The sequence below is a fragment of the Pongo pygmaeus genome, chromosome 17 (assembly GCF_028885625.2).
Source record: "Pongo pygmaeus isolate AG05252 chromosome 17, NHGRI_mPonPyg2-v2.0_pri, whole genome shotgun sequence".
Classification (NCBI taxonomy): domain Eukaryota; kingdom Metazoa; phylum Chordata; class Mammalia; order Primates; family Hominidae; genus Pongo; species Pongo pygmaeus.
This window is the reverse complement of record NC_072390.2, coordinates 77896812-77917668: the sequence shown is the minus strand read 5'-3', so window position 1 is coordinate 77917668 and position 20857 is coordinate 77896812. Positions and strand designations below refer to the sequence as shown.

At 46.0% G+C, this 20857-nt stretch overlaps 1 protein-coding gene across 1 annotated transcript in view; it reads right to left on the bottom strand.

Moving 5' to 3' along the window:
• Positions 1-8299: 8299 nt before the first annotated feature.
• PHLPP1 (PH domain and leucine rich repeat protein phosphatase 1) overlaps positions 8300-20857 on the bottom strand; it is a 257199-nt gene continuing 244641 nt past the window's right edge. Inside the window, exons 15-17 of the mRNA XM_054460529.2 lie at positions 16078-16272; positions 13090-13318; positions 8300-10451 (exon numbers count right to left, since the gene is read on the bottom strand). Of these exons, the coding sequence (XP_054316504.1) occupies positions 9279-10451; positions 13090-13318; positions 16078-16272 (1597 nt within the window). The 3' untranslated portion in view covers positions 8300-9278. The remainder of the gene's footprint in view (positions 10452-13089; positions 13319-16077; positions 16273-20857) is intronic.

Sequence of the window (20857 nt, the reverse complement as noted above, 5' to 3'; positions counted from 1 at the left end):
GTGGCTTCTGCTTCTGGGGAGGCCTCAGGAAACTTACAATTATAGTGGAAGGCAAAGGGGAAGCAGGTGCGTCTTACATGGCCAGAGCAGGAAAACAGAGAGGGGGAAAGTGATACACACTTTTAAACGACCAGCTCTCACGACAACCCACTCACTCACTTTCACGAGAACAGCACCAGGGGATGGTGCTAAACAATTCATGAGAACTGCACCCCCAGAATCCAGTCACCTCTCACCAGGCCCCAACTCCAACACTCAGGATTACAATTCCACATGAGATTTGGTGGGGACACAGATCCAACTCGTATCCCCCAGGGTCAAACTGGGGCAGTCTTTTATGCTGTACTGAAGATTTGCATTTTTAATTGGATGTGAGAAAAAGCAACTCAGAGATTTAGGTGGGAGAAAAACATGATCCGATCAGTGTTTTAGGGAGATTTCTTGGGCAGTCACGTGGAGGACAAGACCGGAGGGAAAATAAATAAAAGTGAAAGTGGCTTGGAGAAGCACCAGGAATCTGTTCCAAAAACCTGGGAGATAACTGAGCGTCCCAACAAAACCCACAGTAAATGTGGGGGAGAGATGAGATGAGGCCCTCATGGGGGTGTTTGGGACACAGAGTTGACAGGACTTGGCGACAGATGATGGGGAGGTGGGGATGAAGTGGGTGAGCCTGGAGGTTGGCGGGTGGTGTGGGGGCCGCTTCCCTGCACCAACCTCGCTGGAGGCGAGGGGCTCTGGGTCCCTGGTTTGTGGGGCCCAAGGGGAGGGGTGTGTCCAGAAGGAGGATGGGCCTGGCTGCAGCCGTGGGAGTGACCCAGCGGCCCAGGAAGCACCCCTAAAGTGAAGGGGAGGCGAAGGGAAGGGCTCTGGGGCCCCCTAGCCCTTCAGGATCAGGCAGGGAGAGCCTGGAAAATGAGGCATCAAAGCAGCAGCTCCAAGTCAGACCAAAGGCCAAACAAAAGCTGGCAAAACAAGAGGGATGGGATAGGCCCACGCCGCTGCCAAAGGCTGAAACGGGTCCCTGGGTCCCTGAAGTCCCTGAAGGCGTCGGTGTCTGTGGGGAGACCACAGCAGCCGTGGCGGGAGGAGCGCACGGGAAAGCCTAGAAAGCCAGGATGCGGGCGGGGACGGCACCTGCCTGGGAAGCAGGTGGACACGAGCAGGAAGTGGGAAGAGCTAGGCCGGACTCAGGTACAGGAGAGAAGGTTTTATTTTTATTTTTGTAAACGAGATGAATCCTGCGCTAATTACAGGTTGCAGAAGTGTCAGAAAGAGGCAGGGGGAGGTAGTCAGAGGATGAACACTTTCTCGGAGACAGGTGAAAGCAGGGAAGGGCAAGGCCTCCATTTCCTTGAAGGAGGCTTGAGGACAGGGAGGTAAATGGTGCCTGTGAGGTGTGGAATGGACAAGTGCAAGGGTGGCTGAGCAGCCCTGGGACTCAGTGGGGACTGAGGCTGGAAATCTGTGGACAGCACCCACCTCCATGGCCCTAGGCAGAAGAAGAGGGCAGAGGGCTGGGTCCATGTCAAGGATAAGCCCCTTGAGACCCTCAGGCTGCTTCTAGCAAAAGCATGGCTAAAGTGGAGGCCACTCAGACTCACGGAGGGGCTTGCTCAGCCCCAGGTGTGCTCCCTCCCGTCTTCACTCAAGATGCCAGGGCCTTCTACCCTCATTGCTAATGGGCATGTGGCCTGTCCTCAGGGTGCTAGAAAGGGAGGTGCACAGAGCAGGGTAAGGGTTCCTGCAGCAGAGGCAGCTGTGAGGCAAGCGTGCTGGACGGGAACGAGGGATGGCCGGCAGTATCCACCTTCCCCATGCACGCACGACTGAAAGTTGATCAAAATCAAACCTGCTCATTCAAGAAAAGCAGCTGGGAAATGGTTTCCATGGTGTTTGGTGCACAGCACACAGCAGCATTGGCCCTGCTCCCCCTCAGCGCCCCAAGTTTGAGTCTTAGTGAGTGTCAGTGCAGCACAGGGTCGCTCTTATCTGCTCCTGTGTTGTCCGCACTCAGCGCATGTGGAGGGGGTTCATCCTCTGCGGAGTCTCCTGGGCGTTGCAGCGCGATGGCTAAGGGCGCTCCACCTAAGAACGAGCCTGTTTGGGTGGCAGGGAGGAGCAGCTTGTGGGATGTGGACATTTGCCTCTCTTCGTTCACTGGTGATGGGAAGTATTATCCTTCAGAAGGCCAGCAGACAGGAGAGCCTGGAGGTCACCGCTGGACAGTAAGAACTTCCCACTGAGCCGGTTCTCAGGGGTCACACTGCAGGGCTGGGGTTTAGAGGCCCTTTGGAGCTCAGGGTTGGCCATCAGCAGTATGTGCAGGGCTTGGCCCTCCCCACCCCACTCTGTCACTCCACTGTGTTTGTCGATTCTAAGTCTCTCCAGTACATTGTCATCTTTTAAGCTGTGGTTTTATTGTCCATCTCTGGGAGCCTCTCCCACTGCACTCTGCCCAGGGTGAGTGCTCCACTTATGCATGGAGGTGCTCACCAGTTTAGGAAGGGGCACCAAGGAGCCTCTATCTTTGGAGCACCAGCAGGAACAAACACAACACCAACTCAGCAGAATAGCACATTGTATATTCTGCCTAGAAATGGGTCTGAGGTCAACTGTTGAGATGGTGTCTGCTGTGTGACACTGAGACTAAAACAGAATGGAAAGGAAACAGCCCTCTCTGGTCAAACTGCTGTTCTTGGCCATGTCCATCCACTGTCCTTTCTCTCCCCCCCATGCCCCATCGTCCTTTAGGAAATGTCCCAGGAATAATGGCAGAATACACACCCAACACACCAGAATCTAAGGAATATAACAAAATTTAAATTTGAAAACTGGAGGACTCACAAAACTTTATGTCCTTATACGCCAACGACACACACAGGTGACACTGTAACACATGTCTGCTGAAGTTTTTAGGAAAAAAATCCTAATGAGCTTAACCTGTGAGAGATGGTGGTTTCAGCATATTGCCGTTCGTAAGGAAGAAGTATGGCTTGTTGTTCGTAGGGTGTGCAGTGATGTGACACATTTAAATAAGCTATTTTTAACCATCTGAAATGCTGTAGGAGGAGGTGTATTACAGCAGTTCTTCAACAGTATTACAGATCATAAGGCAAATAAAAGACATTTATTTTTGTGTGCTTGATTTATTCCTGGCTTACAGGGCAATTTCTATTAAGTGAAAACTAGTTTAAGAAACTTTGAATGTTAATTGTGGAGCAGTTTTCTTGAAAACTCAGAAAAGCAAATCACTTATAAATGAGTTCAAGAAAAGTCAACATCTGGAGGTGTAGCATTTGGGAAAACCATTTTCATTGCCATTTCAACTTTCTCTCAATAGGTAAGATTGGTAATTAGGGGAAAGTGCCAGCTTATCAGAATGGAATAAGACCTAAGAAACTGAATGACTAGAAAGTACTTGTGATTTCAGTGAAGGCAGTTTTCCTTCCCTGTCCTTAGAAAAGCAGAGGAATGACAATGAGAGCAATTCCAGTCATGAGCAGATGGAAGAAAATTCTCCAAGTGTTCTGTTACTTCCCCCTCTGCACAGGATAGAAGAACACTGTGTTTCTGATTGGGCATAAAATGCAGGGACTCATGAACCGAAGCTGGAGAAATGCCATGCTTGTTTATGGGTACTCACATCAGGGCTGGGGACAGCATAGCCTCCAGCTTTTTACCACACACCCCAGAAAATGGACAGCCGCCTTGGGGACCCATCTGCCCATTTCCTCGGCAGTGTTCAACCTTAGTCTTCCAGAAGGAACAGGACAATATATGGGGCCTCCACACTGGCTTCTGCCATTCGTGTGGGCCTGCAGGCCATCCTCATGCTGGCTCACACCCTCATGAGGTTAGCACAGCCACCTCCACACCACGCCATTTTCTCAAGGCCCCGTGCTGGTGAGGCAGAGCCACGCAAAGTAGCCAGCTCTTTACTAGTGTTTCCTAAACACGTTGAATGAATGCACACAGTGAAGCGGGTGGGTGTGAGTGGTGGTGTGTGCTTTCCATCACCAGCCCAAAGCTTTGTCTGCCAGATGTAATTCCTACATTCACTTAGTGAGCAGGGCAATAGAGTCGCCATACTAAGTCGGAACTTTGTTGTAATTTTGGTGCTGAGTGGGGTGAGGCTTAGGGGAAAAAAAACCACCTTAGAGCCATCTTTCAAATACATAGCAATAAGAATCAGTTCACGACAGATAAATGACAATAGTGAGATAAGAGTTTCCATAGACTAGTTTGCACAGTGTGAGTTAGGGGGATGCACTGAAAGAAAAATGAAATGGCAACAAATGAGAGAAGCTCATTTTCTCCATCATTACCACTGCTTTTCCTTCTATAACAATTGTAATAAGTGACTTAAGAGTTTCCCATTTTCAAAAAGGTACTTTTTTCTTTTTTCTTTTTTTTTTTTTTTAAAGAGACAGGGGCTTGCTGTGTTGCCCAGGCTGGCCTTGAACTCGTTGGCTCAAGTGATCCTCCAGCCTCAGCCTCCCAAGTTGCTGGGACTAACTTCAGGCCCACAGTACCATACCTGCCTTGAAAAGGTGTTTTTGCTGCATTCCTCATTATTTTCTTTCAGACGCTACTTAGTTCCTTCATTTGTAACAATGACAATATTTACAATTACATAAGGCTTTAGTATTTAAATTACTGCAAATACATGACCTAATTTGATTGTTGGAGAGGTAAGTAAGTCAGATACCAGAAACCCACACTTTATAGAAATTTTATCTTTTTTTAGGATGAGTTCATGTTCTTTGCAGGGACATGGATGAAGCTGGAAACCATCATTCTCAGCAAACTATCACAAGGACAGAAAACCAAACACCGCATGTTCTCACTCATAGGTGGGAATTGAACAATGAGAACACTTGGACATAGGGTGGGGAACATCACACACGGGGCCTGTTGTGGGGTGGGGGGACGGGGGAGGGATAGCATTAGGAGATACACCTAATGTAAATGACGAGTTAATGGGTGCAGCACACCAACATGGCACATGTATACATATGTAACAAACCTGCACGTTGTGCGCATGTACCCTAGAACTTAAAGTATGATAATGATAATAAAAGAAAACAAATTTTTTTTTGAGACAGTCTCTGTCGCCCAGGCTGGAATTCAGTGGTGTGATCTCGGCTCATTGTAACCTTCACCTCCTGTGTTCAAGCAATTTTCCTACCTCAGCCTCCCGAGTAGCTGGGATTACAGGCATGCACCACTACACCTGGCTAATTTTTGTATTTTTAGTAGAGACGGGATTTCAGTATGTTGGCCAGGCTGGTCTCGAACTCCTAACCTCAGGTGATCCACCCGCCTGGCCCTAAGTGCTGGGATTATAGGCATGAGCCACCGTGCCCGGCCTGAAATTCTATCTTCTGATAACATGTCAGCGATGAACTCAAAATACCCTTTGATGAATGTTCACATGATCAAATGGAATTCTTCTTCTCTCCCCTGCAGTGCCAGTGGTGAGGGGACTCTCAGGTGTTATCCTATAAGGTCCAAAACATGTTAACAGATGCTTTGTGTTTTGCTTTTTTTAACCACGGAGAAAGGGGAATTGGGAATTAGATGGACGTTGAAGACAGACTTCTCTCCCAGCAAAACTATATGATTCTCGTTATACATCTTAATATTTCTGCATGTCAATTTCCCATGGAAAATCAGGCTCATCACAGGAACTAGCTGTCATCACTTCTACTGTCTTACACAGTGGAAACACAGCTTCTCTGCTATACTTGACAGTGGTATAGGAGATTGCTATCATGTGTTTAGGAAAATACAGTGATAAGAAACTTAAACACTTTGTTTCTTCTGGGAAAGTGAAGGAAGGATAAAGAGTGAAGCCCATTTCCACCCAAAGTCTAAGCTTACCAGCAGGTGGTGCTGTGACAAAAGCAATCAAGAGAAACCAAGGCAGGCAGGTGGGGTTTCTGGGCCCGAGATTGGCTCTGCTACGTCTCATCAAAGCCAGTGTTCGGGAGCAGGAGCGAAGGGCAGGAAGCTTGAGGGCAGCACAGGGCGGGCAGCATGTGCTGGATCCAACACCAAACAGTTTCTAGGGTCCTCGATCGGGGGCTCTTCTCCTAGCAAGGCTCACCAGAGCTCTCTGCTTCCACTTTCATTTCTTCCTTTCTCTCCCCTCAAAGCCCTTTCCCAATTATCTGGATTTCCAGCAGGAAGCAGGGAATAGAGCAGGCGGGAATGCCCTTCTCCCTGATACTTACCCTGCAGACACTGTGGCTTCAGGGATCTTCAAATATTAAGCACTTTAATATTCAGAAAGCACTTTCAGTTGTGTAAGAAGCTCTACATATACTACTAGATGCTATCTGGATAAATGGAAATGCAAAGAAACTCCTCAGAAATAACTGAGGCAGCTCCTATGCAACAGCATGGAGACCTATCAGCTAAGTCTATGCCACTTTGGTCACTCAGCATGTGCTTGACTGAATTACCTTTTCATCTAAATGCCCTACTTACCCCAAGCCTCCAAAGGGCAGAATCTCACTCCAAGGTGCCTTACATGTAGTACGTGCACAATGGGACCGAAAGAGACAATAAAGCCAGCAGAAAGCACAACTAAATTGGAGGACTCAGGAAAAAAGCAATTCCAAGTCTCATACCCCTTTCTCCTGCAGCAGACAGAGAAGTTAGGAAATGAGGTGTCCCTGCATCAGAGCTTGTGGGTCCCAGTGGCTGCCCCTGGCACAGAGTTGCTGTGGGGCCGATTTTAGAATCTGGAAGCGATTGCTGCCTCCGTGGACCACGCTCAGCCAGTTCTGACCACTCTGGAAGTGAGCTGCAGTGGAAGAGATCCACATACAAGGCCTGGGTCTGCTCCACCCATGGGGACAGGTGAACCCTGCCCAGAGGGGGTTTAAGAACTGAGGAAGTCAGAGAACCAGCCCAGACCTGCAGGAACTAAGGCGTCCGTGTGAAAGCTTGGAGTTGTCCACGTCTGCTTTAACCCAGTGGGGCAGCCCGAGGGAGAAGGCAAGGGGGCTGGCACGTGGAACCAGGACAGGGGTCCCAAGGTGGTTTAGCTTCCAGTCTCAGCCAGAGCGCTCCGCCTGCACTGGGGAGTCAGCTCCCTTGGTCCCTGGGTCCCTCACTGGGCCGAGATGAGGCAATTCTCTCCCATGGAGAGAATTTAGTGGTTTCCACAGAGCACTGTGAGCAAGTAGCCTGATGTGGAAATGAAGTACGGCCATTACGAAAACAAAGTCCACGCACTGGCCTCCTAGAGGGGGACACAGAGCCCACCACCAAGTCTACTAGTTAAGAAATAAGAACCGCCCTGTCACTGAATTAGCCAGGTCCCACCCAAGGGCAGACCTAAAGAAGGAAGCCAGGTCTACATAGGAAGGTGGTCCATGTGAGATGAAGACCAACAGTATCTTCCACACAAGGCTCACAAGCGTAGGGTGGGGGCGAGGTGAGGGCGGAGGTCCACTGTCTGTAAATGCAGTTGACGTAGCTGGAAATATTGGCTTTCTTAAGTACACACCGCTGCACCTACATGATTCCTGCTGGTGGTGGAGTGCAAGCCAACCAGCTCGACTGACCCTGTCCAAGTAAGAGGAAGGTTAACCCGCTTATGTGAGCTACAGGCCCCCAGGAAAACTGAACACTTGGCTTCGTGAGAGTAAAGTTGTCCAGGGATCTCCTCTATCTATGCAACCTCTGTCTATCCCCCTTCTCACTTCTTCCCTAAGAAGTACCCGAACATCTTACCCTAAGTCATAAGAAGAAATAGAAAAGCTGTAAGATCAGGCCTGGCACGGTGGCTCACATCTGTAATCCTAGCACTTTGGGAGGCTGAGGTGGGCAGATCATTTGAGGTTAGGAGTGTGAGACCAGCCTGGCCAACATGGTGAAACCCCATCTTTACTAAAAATACAAAAATTGGCTGGGCATGGTGGCGGGTGCCTGTAATGCCAGCTATTCAGAGGCTGAGGCAGGAGAATCACTTGAACCCGGGAGGCGGAGGTTGCAGTGGACAGAGAACACACCACCGCACTCCAGCCTGGGAGACAGAGCGAGACTCCATTTCAAAAAAAAGAAAAGAAAAGCTGTAAGATCAGCTAATTATACTGCTTACCATTCGGTTAATTTCACATTTCATTCAATGTAGGTTAACTTACTGGATGTTTTTCTCTTAAAAAAAAAAAAAATCAGAAATATCTGATAACCCCAATATTCCATCCATTCTTTCCAAACCCAAGCTAGTGTGACTGTCTCCAAGACACATCTGCCTGCTGAGACAAAAGCAGATACTTGTAAATACTTGTAAATTTCATATTTATTATAACAAAAATTATGACATGTCCATTTGTGCATTCTGCTTGAGTATAACTCTGGGTATGTAAATGGCCTAATGGGGCACTATACAACCATGCTGATTGTGGCAGCAGTAAGGAACACAGTTAAAAGTGTCTGTCAAAGTGGAGAGGCTGGGACAGGGGAGGAAAATGGGTTCAGGGCCCTTGGGTGCAGGTTCTTGTCCAGTGGCCTAAGATCCACTTCCTCTGGACAGAAACACTGCAGCTGCTCAGCCTCCTCATTCAGTGAAGTGAGGGTGAGTTGTGAGGCAGGCAGGCTCCTCAGAGGGGAGGGGGAGGGGAAACGTCAGTTACTTGGGCTGTGTCCTTACGCCAAGACTACAAAACATCGTAAGCCTCACTATATAACACTGAGCTATTTACAATAGAAATTCTCAATCAGCTGTTCTCTCAGAGAAAATTAGTGAATCCCAGTGACTTAAGTCACCTGACAGAGTAAAGCAACTCCTAGGAGTTAGTCTCCATATTCTACAAATGTCTATTATTTTCAAGACAAAAAAAAAAGCCTTTTCCCCCCAAAGAAATACAGAATTACATTATTAAATCATGTAGCAATGGCAGCCTGCCCTGCCTTCCAAACAAACAAAACAACAAAAAGCCATTTTAAAAAATATTACATTATCATTAACTGTTTCTCTGTAATATATTAAACCTTTTGTTCTTTGTTTTTACATATCTGATATGTTAGGGGGAGAAGTTAACAAATGTAAATCATATTGGTAAAGCATCACTATAAGAAAGTGGTGATTATTTAAAAAAATAATCCAAAGAAAGAGAACCTACAGATTAGCTGCAACGACAGGTTGGGAACAGTGTCTGGGGGAAGGATGTGGAGTAAAACCCCTGGTTTAATGTGAGCCTGGGAGACTCTTGCAACTCGGTCTTTTGTGGTTAGTTTATTTGTTAAATAGCTCGGCTGGGTCATAGTGGTGTGTCGTAATAATCTGGCAGCTGGTCCAGCTGGTAGTGCCGCGGCAGCTGCGGCTGGAGCTGAGGGGGTGGTGGCAGCTGCTGCTGCTGCTGCTGTTGCTCCTGGTGATGCTTCATGATTTCTTTGACCTCCTCTTCCAGCTCCGGGGGTATGATAAACTGATCATCGGGATCCGGCTGAGCCGGGGCAGCAAAATAGCCTCCAGGCTTTCGAAGAGGTGCATCTGTAGCCACCTCTATCACATTGTGGCTCCTTTCCTGGGGCGCAACAGAGCCATTGGCCCTCCGGCGCCCAATGGTCCCAACGGCAGAGAAGTCTGCCTTCCTGGGCAGACCTGGCTCATCCTCGTTGGCGCTGATGACAATGCCCTCATCGCTGGCCTCTGCTGGCACCTGAAGCAGGTGCTGCTGTTTCTCCTTCTCCTTGGCCCGGCTGCAGTGGATGTCCACCTCCACCTCCACCCGGCTGCCATTGGTGAAGACGCCCTCGATGGGCTCCTCATCGTCACTGTCAAGGCCATTGTCGGAGAAGGCGCTAGAGAATGTGGCGCTAGATAGCTGGCGCTGGAAGGAGTTGGACAGACAGACGGGGTGGAGCATGCAGCGCTGCTCACTGGGGTAGGCAGGGCTGTTCTCGCTTAGGGCTCCGGGCGGGGGCTCATCGGAGGCCGTTGACCCCACCTCACTGCTCATCTCAGAAGCGGAGAGCTCGCTGCTAATCTCGGAAGCCATGCCGCTGCTGGAGGACGGCACGCCCAGCCCATCTGAGGGCCGATCCTTGATCACCATGCTCACTGAGGGAGGGAAGAGGCCAGGACTGGGTGGTGGCGCAGCCCCACCGGCGCTGAGCTCGCAGCAGCAGAAGCTGTCCTCAGTGACACTGAGCTGCACCACCACAGCGCTGATGCTGTCGTGGCAGCCGTAGCTCTGGGCCAGGGTACACAGCTTCTTGGCAGCAGCCAGGGCGTCGGGCACGTTGCGCACGGCCTCCACGGCCTCCTCGACGGACAGGCTGTCCCACAACCCCTTACTGCCTAGGATGAAGAACTCATCCTGGGGGGTCAGGAGCACGGACTGCACGTGGGGACGAGGCACCACACTGGGATGGAGGAAGGTGTAGCCCAGGATACGCGTGGACTCAGTCACTCCGTTCACCTTGCCATCCTGGAAGAACAAGGGTTTGCAGACAGACAGTTAATACAGAGCACCTGTGGCAACTGTGCAGGTTCCCTGCGGGTCCCTCGACTGTCTCGACTGTAGGACCACAGAGAAGTGCTGTGTGGCCCACAGAGGAAAGAAGGGCTCACTCTCTAGTGAGTAGTTAATGTGCACCTGTCATCAGAAACACCAGGTAGTAGGCCTGGGCAGGTAAGGAGCAGTAGGGACAAAAGGAAAAGATTTCGGTTATGTGTGTTACTGGGACCCCATTTACACTAGGTCACAAGTCCTGCTGTTTATCTAAAGCAAGCCATCATCTAGCCTTACACAGCAAGCATAGCTGGCTAGCTCCTCCTGTAAACGTGGGTTTACATCTTCCCTCCCTTGGTGAACGTGGTGATCAAGGATCGGCCCTCAGATGGGCTAGGTGTAGGAAGACTCTGAGGTAGGAAGAGACTTTCCGATAGAAGCCAGTCCTGAGCAAAGACACACGAGGCAGGCATATATCAAGACAATGCCTCTAAATCTTCCACTGCTCTGCATGATCACAAGAGGCAATAGTGTCTGAAGGTCCAGAGAGGACTTGAAAGTACTTAAACGGTAGAGAAAACCTTGGTGTGACTAGGTGGGTAAGAATGCTCATGTCAGGAGAACAGATGCTAAAGAAGAAATGCCAATTCTTACAACTTCCTTGAAGTTGATTTCCTGTTGACCAATGGAGAAGGCAAGATCTGCTGGCTTTAGTTCAGCTGTGTGCATGCTATTTAAATCAATTACCAAAGTGCCAGACCACTTGCCAATAAAAAGACATGGTTTTTTGTTGTTGTTGTTGTTGTTGTTTTTGCCATGTGTACCTGCTTGGTTCTTTATTCTTCAAATTTTGAGATTCTCAGGTCCATGACATACCTCTACATGCCCTAGTTTTAACATTTCTTTCCAGGAAAGGCTTCATTATGACAAATCCCTGTCTGGGATGACAAAGTGTTTCTTTCAGAGGATATCCATTTCCTTTCCAGTCCTACCACTTTCCTTTATTTGGGATTTGGCAAGGTGTTTGCTTGTCCTAGGGATGTCTTTCCCAGCTTCTCACACAACTTTGCCACACCACACTTATAAGCAGGTAAGCATTCCTATTAGTAAAATTAGTAAGATGGGCTTCAAGCACAACCTTAAACTGCTTTGATTCTACTGACATAATCTGTCCCCAAAGCATGGAATTTGGCAGAAACTGTTCTTGCTGTTCTGTCCATCCCTTTAGATTTCTCTACATCAAAACCAATGGTTTTGTGATTCATGAGCACTGAAGCTTCCACCATGGGCTCCAGGAGTTCTGCTCCATTTGCTAATTCATCAAAGTGTCGGTCATCTGCCCTGTGCCTGAAAAAATGACGTGAGCAGACAGCAGTGACCTGCAGAGAAACATCTACCTTCAAGAGGTTTCCAGTCTTACATTGTTGATAAAACCCATAGAACCATGTACAGTTTGAGGTGGACTCTGGTGAAAGCTTATAGTCCAGTAGAGAAAAAAGACTGATTCCACATAGGCTTTGATGAGGGCCTTAAGAAAGAAACAGAAAGACTCAAGCTATACATGGGATTCTGTGCAAATGAGTCTGTGTGAATTTGTTCTCTGTCTATTCTTGGAGCAGAGAGGATGAACATGGATGGTAGACACTGTGCTAGGGAGCAGAAGACAGTCTAATGTGTATAGAATGCACTGAATTCAACTTTAGTTCAACATTATGCCAAACACAATTGAAGGTAAATGATTTCTGTGACCTACATGAATCATGGTTTGCACGTCAGACTTCTCTTGTTTTCTGCGCCTCGCCTCTTCCCCGCTTTTGTTTGCATTGCTTAATACTCAACAATGAGGTTTTGTTTTGTATTGTATTTTACTTCTCTTCCTTGAGACACGCCCTCCAAACACACACACCACAGTCTGTGTTGTGGGGACTGCCCTGTGCATTGTGGGGTGTTGAGCAGCATTGTCCTAGCAGCGCTGTAGGATGCTCAGTGGCCTCAATCCACTGCATGCCAATTGCACTCTCTGCCCCAGCTGTGATGACCAAAAATGTCTCCGTATGTTGCCAAATATCTTGTGGGGAAGCAAACTGCCCCCAGTTGAGAACTGCTCACTGTGTACTCATATGGGACATGAGGTATGAACCAAAATAACAACTAGTACACTTACATAGACGTTCATAGTTTACAAGTCGTACCAACCTTGTAAGATAGGACAGATGCATGATTATTCCCACTTTACAGATGAGAAAACTGAGGCTTAGAGAGGTTTAAAGGTCACAAACTACAAGTGGCAGAGCTAAGATATGAAAACTAGCAGTGTGATGTCAGGGGTAGAGCCCTCAACCACCAAAGCAGCCTTCTGCAGAGTGGCTGCAAACATGGAATGGGATCGTGCCCATGAAGCACGCAGCACAGTGCCTGATGCAGAGAGGCAACCAACAAGCATACGTCATAATGTAAGACATTTGCTTTGTGATACTATGGATTTGGAATTCTAACATCAAACCAACTTAAAAAGTGTTCTTTGAAGGCAAATGCTCCCTAGCAAGTTTCTGCTATGACCTGGTCTCCTCTCCTCTCCTCTTCACCATCCTGGGGAACACCCCTCTTTTCTCACCTCAGTGATAATGGCCTTGTGCTGTTTAATCCTCTTCAGCTCTTCTTCACAGCTCATGATGTAAGATCTGGACAGAGGCAGCGGTTTTCCATTTCGACAGAGAACTGTTTGGCACTTGCCCACATTAGCAGAGGTCAAGGTGAAGGATCCTCCTGGGTCCACAGGGTCATGCTTGATATGACAAAGGACAGCGGCACCGCCAAGCTTCTGCCCAGCAGTTCCAAGTTTCCTGGAATCCGAAGAGAGGGGGTGACACTCAAACACAGCCCATCAGTGCCAGTTCTGCAAATTCAACAGCAAGACCGCACCACTGGACAGGGCCAGGAAGGAGAGAGCTGGGGATTCCACTCCGCCTCCTTCATTAAAGCACACCCTGCTCCACCTCTTTGATGAAAAGAGCCCCTGAATCTGACATCACACACATCCACACAGAGAGGCTCACAACTGGAAGACAGTATCACTGTACCATTAAAAGCCACAGGTGCTGCTCTGGAAGGCAGGTGCCCCTGGGCTGCTGTGTATAGCCTGCTACCCTCATCAACCACACTGCCCTATCAGCACACTCCAAAGACAGCAGGAAAATGACTTCTTTCTCCATCTGCTTCTCTAAATTCCCTCTGTCCCCAGGAGAGGAACACTGAAAAAACCATGCACATAAGAGCAGGTATAAACACCCTACCTCATTGACAGGCACACTTCAGAAAAACCTGACAACCCTCTCCCCCTTATAAGGGTGTTTGCTGGTAGGAGCCTTGAAGTATTGGAGTGTTCATGTTCCTGCCCTATAAAGACTTTCTGGACCAGTACCATCTATTCTAGAAAACTCATAGAAAGGACATTCTAGTAATCAAATACCAAGTGCTTATGATTTATCTTTTTAATCATGACAATCCACAGACTTACCAAATGCAGGAAGCACCTGCAAATTCTGAAAATCAAAAATCAAAAACCCCTCTTACACAGCTACTTGTTCTGGCAGATTATCAAGGGAGAGAAACGGCAGAGAGGGACAAAAGACCATTATTGCTCCCGTGGCCTCATGAACTCCTATGGCAAGCCCCACAAATGGTAACACTGCCCAGGCCCCTGCTGTTCCTGAGTGGTACAGGAGCAAGAAAGTTAAGAAAAACAGCCTCCCGTTTTACAAGGGCAGATCCTCAGGTACTGTCTGCTCCTATCACATGTGTAAGGTAAGCAACTGGCAAGAGGAGCAATGGAAACCAGGGCTGCCTACTTGCATGCATTAGGAAATCCTGCACAAAGACCTGTTCCCCTAAGGACCAAAAGCTCACCACACAACCCCGTACCCTCTTAACAGATAGGGAAAATAAGAAACATACAAAAGACCCTGGAGAAGGGCCTACAGTTTAGGTTCCTAAACTCCAACTTTCAGATATTTGGCTCTGAACCCTTCCTTCCAAGGCATCTCTACTTTCTCCCTTTCACAAGCACAGTGGTTTGTAAAAAGTATAGCAAGTAATCCGAGACTGGGGTTCTCAGTTTTTAATTCTTATCCAGTGCTTGAGGGTGCATAAAAAGCAGACCTTTTGGGGGTTGTGAAGGGATGTGTTTGTGCTGTGGTCTGTATGCACATGTGTATGTGTGTGCATATGATACATGCTTGCTGTTTTTCTAGAACAAAAGGGTGGTAAAAACAGGAAAGCTGATGTGCCTGCTAGTTAGAACACCCTCTGGAGTCTCACAACCCGAGGTCAGGTCCTGGCTGCACTACCTACTAGCCCGTAGGCACTGTGCTTCACCTCACTGTACATCACTTTCAGTACCATTACCCAGCTAACTGGTAACAATTTATGACACGTAAGGTAAAATTTAGAACAATGACTGGTACATATTAAGGGCTTGCTGGATATTAGCCATTATTGTTCAGTTGCTAACTGTATATGCTCACTGAGAATCTGAAAGTCAGGGGTGAGTGTAGCAGCAAGAACCACCCCAGGCTTGCCTCCACCAAGCTCTCTGAGAGGAACCATTTGTGATGCAGGTATCACTGTAAAGGCTGCTCTGAACACTTCTCGCCAGACACCACTTCTACCCCTCTAACAAAGCTACTTGCTCTGGCAGAATATCAAGGGAGAGAAAGAGCAGATAAGGATAAAATACCATGACTGCTCTCATGACCTCAAATACCAGTACACTCATCACTCCTGGGTCCCACATGAGCGAGTCTGCAGCACGATACTTATAGACAGGCAATACTTATAGACAGACAGGCAATACTTATAGACAGACAGGCAATACTTATAGACAGGCAATACTTATAGACAGGCAATTCCATTATCACCCAGAAAGCCATGAAGGCGGTAAGAATAAACAGTTCTCTGAATGAGGGAATCCTCATTCCTCTAAGAGTTACAAACAATATTCCACAATTTCTACAGCAACTTAAAGCTCTGCTGCTGGTGGAAACTCCAGGCTATGGCCTAGGATTCTGCCAGTAACACTGTCTTGAACATTTAATAAAGGGGAAAACAAAATATAAAGAATGATTTAACTCTTGGGCTAAAATCTGACTATCTTGATTTCACAAAGGTTTGCACTATCTCAAACCAGTGATAGTATTTCATAAGGGCCAAGAAACTAGGATAGAAACGGTCCATTTCAAAGAGAGGTCCCCACACCAGAAAGTCTAAAAAGCCCCTAGAGCTCACATGATTCGGGAGGAGAAATGGCATTGCAAACAATCTGATGAAAATCTGCAATCAATATAGGCCAGTGAGGTCCAGTTTTCAGAGAAACTAATTCCTTGTCATTGAGCCTTCTACAAAGTTGTCTGAACATCAGTATGTCTCAAACTGGAGCACCATTCCTGATGCCTGGGCAACACCGAACTTGCCTGAATGCATCTTGGTACTCACAGTCAAAAAACATGGCTTGGAGACCATTGGGCACCTGCTTTTCTAAACAGAGGATAAACACTCAAAAGAGCAAGAAAACACACAGCAGGTAAGCAGGAACTCTGAGTTTTACCTTTGCATGACAATGAACGTATTGACCATGTATTCTTCTTCATTTTTTGTTTTTTGCAGCTCTTCAGCCAAAATGTCACTCATAGTGCACTGGAGAAGGTAGGGCACCTCCACATTCCGGTCTCCATCAAACACACCATACAGGGCTTCGCGGTTGTCACAGAAGTTATTCACTGACAGGGCTGCGACACACAACCTGCAAGGCAACCACACTTCCGTGCTGAGTCCACTCATCTTCCTGCTCCAGGCCCAGCCCAGTGCTTATTTATTTCAAGATTTCCCTAACTCAGTTTTGTCTCTTTCTTCATGACTCCAGACAGATTAAGGGCAGGTAAACTGACTCCAGCTAATTTCTATCAGTCAATTTTGATAAGCAGAGAAGGATGAGCACAAATTATGCTTCACGCATGCCTTCCTACATGCTTCTCTTCTGATGAGTTTATTTTTAAATGTCAGTGACAGAAGGGGAAAAAGAGGCATGGGAAATAAGAGAAGATTATGAATCCATATCTACACATACATTCAATAAGCAGTTATTAAGGAGAATCTCCACATCCAGCCAAAATAGAAAACTAAAACACTGGGAAAGATAGACGAAACCTATATGAAAAGCATGTACAAATACAGAAAAAGCCTTAAATGACTTTTAAAAAATTATTTTTATTTTTATTTTTTTTGAGACAGGGTCTCCCTCTATCACCTAGGCTGCAGTGCAGTAGTGTGATCTCGGCTCACTGCAGTCTCCATTTCTAGGGCTCAAGCGATTCTCCCACCTCAGCCTCCTGAGTAGCTAGGACTACAGGAGTACGCCACCATGCCCAGCTAATTTTATATTTTTAGTAGAGATGGGATTTTACCACGTTGGCCAGGCTGGTCTCGAACTCCTGAGCTTAAGCAATCTGCCAGCCTCAGCCTCCCAAAGTGCTGGGATTACAGGTGTGAGCCACTATGTCCAGCCTTCAAATGACCTTTTTAAAAGGCAGGAAAAACAAACAAACCCCAACTGGACAATAAGAGCACAGGTCAGTGATCCTGGAGAGAGCCTGCTTCCTGCCCAGCTTCCTCCTGGGGAAGCGTCCAGGCTGCAGCACAGGGAGGAAGACCCAGCTGGAGGCTGTGGTCTCTGTGCATTGAGGAGATGGAGCTGGGAGCTGAAGGAGGACAAGGTGGCCAGAGTACGCAGTCAGTGCACTGGAGGAGGATAGTGGTTCCCGGCAACTGTGGAAAGTTTGGAGACTTTCTCCCCTCCAAACTCAAAAGAATCAAACTGTTTCCAAGTAACTGTGTCCCAGAAACTGTCCAAAATGAAACAGAAAGAAAAAAAAAGACTGGAAAAAAAAAATAAGGCCAGGACATTAGTGAGCAGTGGGATAACTTCAAACAGCCTACTATACTATAGGGAATTGGAGTCTTCGAAAGAAGAGACAAAAAACACTTTTAAGGAGTTGATGGCTGAAAACATTTCAAATATGAAGAAAATTATAAAACTACAGATACTGCAAGCAAGAGAAACATGAAAAAGACTTAACTGAGACACATCAAAATCAAATAGCTAGAAACCAGGAACAAAGGCGGGAGGTAGAGTGGAGAAACCAGGATATGCCCAACAGCAGGCTTCTCCCTGGAAACCTGGTAGGAGACAGTGGAGCAACATCTTGAAGGTACCAATGGAAAACAACCTAGATTTTGAAGCCAGTACAAACAGCTCTGAAAAGTTAAGGGGAAATAAAGACATTTCCTGATGCACAAATAAAAGCATTTACCACCAGCAGGATGGCACTAAAGAAATGGAAAAGGAAATCCTTGAGGCACAAGAAAATGACACTAGATGGAAATCCGGAATTGTACAAAAGAATGAAGCACAACGATAATGACAGCCAGGTGAGTGAATAGAAACATTTCCTTATTTTTTTTTTAATTTTTTTTTGAGATGGAGTCTCACTCTGTCACACAGGCTGGAGTGCAGTGGTGTGATCTTGGTTCACTGCAATCTCTGCCTCTCGGGTTCAAGTGGTTCTCCTGCCTCAGCCTCCTGAGTAGCTGGGATTACAGGCACCCGCCACCACGCCCAGCTAATTTTTGTATTTTTTGTAGAGACAGCGTTTCACCATCTTGGCCAGGTTGGTCTCATACTCCTGACCTCGAGTGATCCGCCCACCTTGGCCTCTCAAAGTGCTGGGATTACAGGCATGAGCCACCGTGCCCAGCCTCATTTTCTTATTTTAAAAATCACCTTAGAACAGTGATTCTTAATAGAATATTCAATAATATTCTAATGGGTATTGGGAGGCAACAACAAAGAATTATCTGGCTCAAAATGTCAGTGGTATTGAAGTTGAGAAACACTGCTTTAAAAAATAACAGTAATGTATTTTGGAGGTTGTAACATAGATAGAAGCAGAACATACGACAACAACAGCATAAAGGCCAGGACAGGAGAAGGAGAAGTACATATTTGCAAGGTTCTTGTATGTGCAATGACATTACTATTACTTGAAGGTAAACAGTAGTAAGTTAAATATCATACTATAAACTCTAGATGAGCCACACATGTACACACAGAGACACATGGTAGAATAAGAATGAATAAAGATAAAATCAAATAATCCATAACAAATAATCCAAAAGAATGAAGAAAAAGGAAAAAGGAAATAAAGAACAGATGGCACAAATAGAAAACAATAGTAAGGTAGAAGGTTTAAACCTAACCATATCAATAATTTCATTAAATATAAAGGCCTTAACACTACCAAAAAGACAAAAAATTCAGACTGAATAAAAAAGACCTAATTATACGCTGCCTATAAGAAATCCATTTTAAATATGAGACAAATAGGTTAAAAGTAAAAGCATTTTTTAAAAGGTATACCATGCTAACATTAATCAAAAGAAAGTTGAAATGGCTATGTTCATATCAGACAAAGTATATTTCAGAACAAAGAATATTACAGGAATAGAGTTATAATGATAAAGGGGTCAGTTCATCAAGAGGCTCCATCATTCTAAATGTTTACATACTTAACAGAGCTTCAAGATGTATGAAGCAAAAACTGACAGAACTACAAGGAGAAACAAACAAATCCATATTCATAGCCTCTCAATCATCAACAGAAGAAGAAGACAGAAAACTGGTAGGAGGCTTGAGCAACAATATCAACCAACTTGAGTTAACTGGCACCATACCCGACAGCAATTTTTTTTTTTTTTTTTAAATGCACACAGAACTTTTACCAAGATAGGTAAGATTCTGGACCAAAAATCAAGTCTAAATAAGTTTAAAGGATTCAAGTCATACAAAGCATGTTCTCCAACGATATCAGCGAAATTACTTAGAAAAAAATTTACAACTCTAAATGCTTATATTACAGAACTAGAGGTCTCAAATCAATAATCTAAGCTTCCATTTAAAGAAACTAGAAAAAGAAGTACATAACAAACCCAAAGCAAGAAGAAAGGGAATCATAAAAATAAGAAAAGCAGTTGACTGTGATACCTCACACCTGTAATCTCAGTACTTTGAGAGGCCAAGGCAGCAGGATCGCTTGAGGCCAGGAGTTTAAGGTCAGCCTGGGCAACAGAACAAGACCCTGTCTCTTAAAAACAAACAAACAAAACAAACAAACAAAAACAAAAAAACCCATAAAACAAAAATTAAAACATAAGAAATGTGAAACAGAAAAATTATAGAGAAATATCAATAAAACAAAAAATCTAGTTCTTTGAGAATATCAATAAAATCGATAAACCAAATCAAACTGATCAGGAAAAAGAAAACACAACTTACCAATATTAGGAATGAGAGAGGGGAAGAACATCTCTACAGATTCTACAGATTTTAAAAGCATAATAATGGGCTGGGCATGGTGGCTCATGCCTGTAATCCCAGCAATTTGGGAGGCTGAGGTGGGCGGACCATTTGAGGGTTCGAGATCAGCCTGGCCAACATGGTGAAACTCCGTCTCTACTAAAAATACAAAAAATTAGCTGGGCGTGGTGGCGCACGCCTGCAGTCCCAACTACTCAGGAGGCTGAGGCAGAAGAATTGCGTGAACCCAGAAGGGAAAGGTTGCAGTGAGCCGAGATTGTGCCACTGCACTCCAGCCTGGGTGACAGAGTGAGACTCTGTCTCAAAAAAAAAAAAAAAAAAAAAAAAAAAGCCTAATAATGGGATATTATGAACAGGCTTATGTCAATACATTTGAAAACTAGATAAAGCAGACCAATTCCTTGAAAGACACAAATTAGCAAAGTTTGTTCAAGAAGAAAGAGATAATCCTATTTAAAGAAATTGTAGGTTAAAAAAAACCCCAGCACAGATGGCTTCACTGGTGAATTCTTTTAAATATTTAAGAAGGCTATATTACCAATTTTATACAAACTCCTCCAGATAACTCAAGATGAGGAAACACTTCCCAGCTCATTCTATGAGGCCAGCATTACCCTGATACAAACCCAAAGACATCACAAGAGAGCTACAGACTAATATCCACCACGGAATACAGACATCCTCAACAAATTAACAGCAAATCTAATCCAGCAGCATATAAGAAATATAATACTTTAGGCTGGGCGTGGTGGCTCACGCCTGTAATCCCAGCACTTTGGGAGGCAGAGGAGGGCAGATCACTTGAGGTCGGGAGTTAGAGACCAGCTTGACCAACATGGAGAAACCCCGTCTCTACTAAAAATATAAAATTAGCCAGATATGGTGGTGCATGCCTGAAATCCTAGCTACTCGGGAGGCTGAGGTGGAGAACTGCTTGAACCTGGGAGGCGGACGT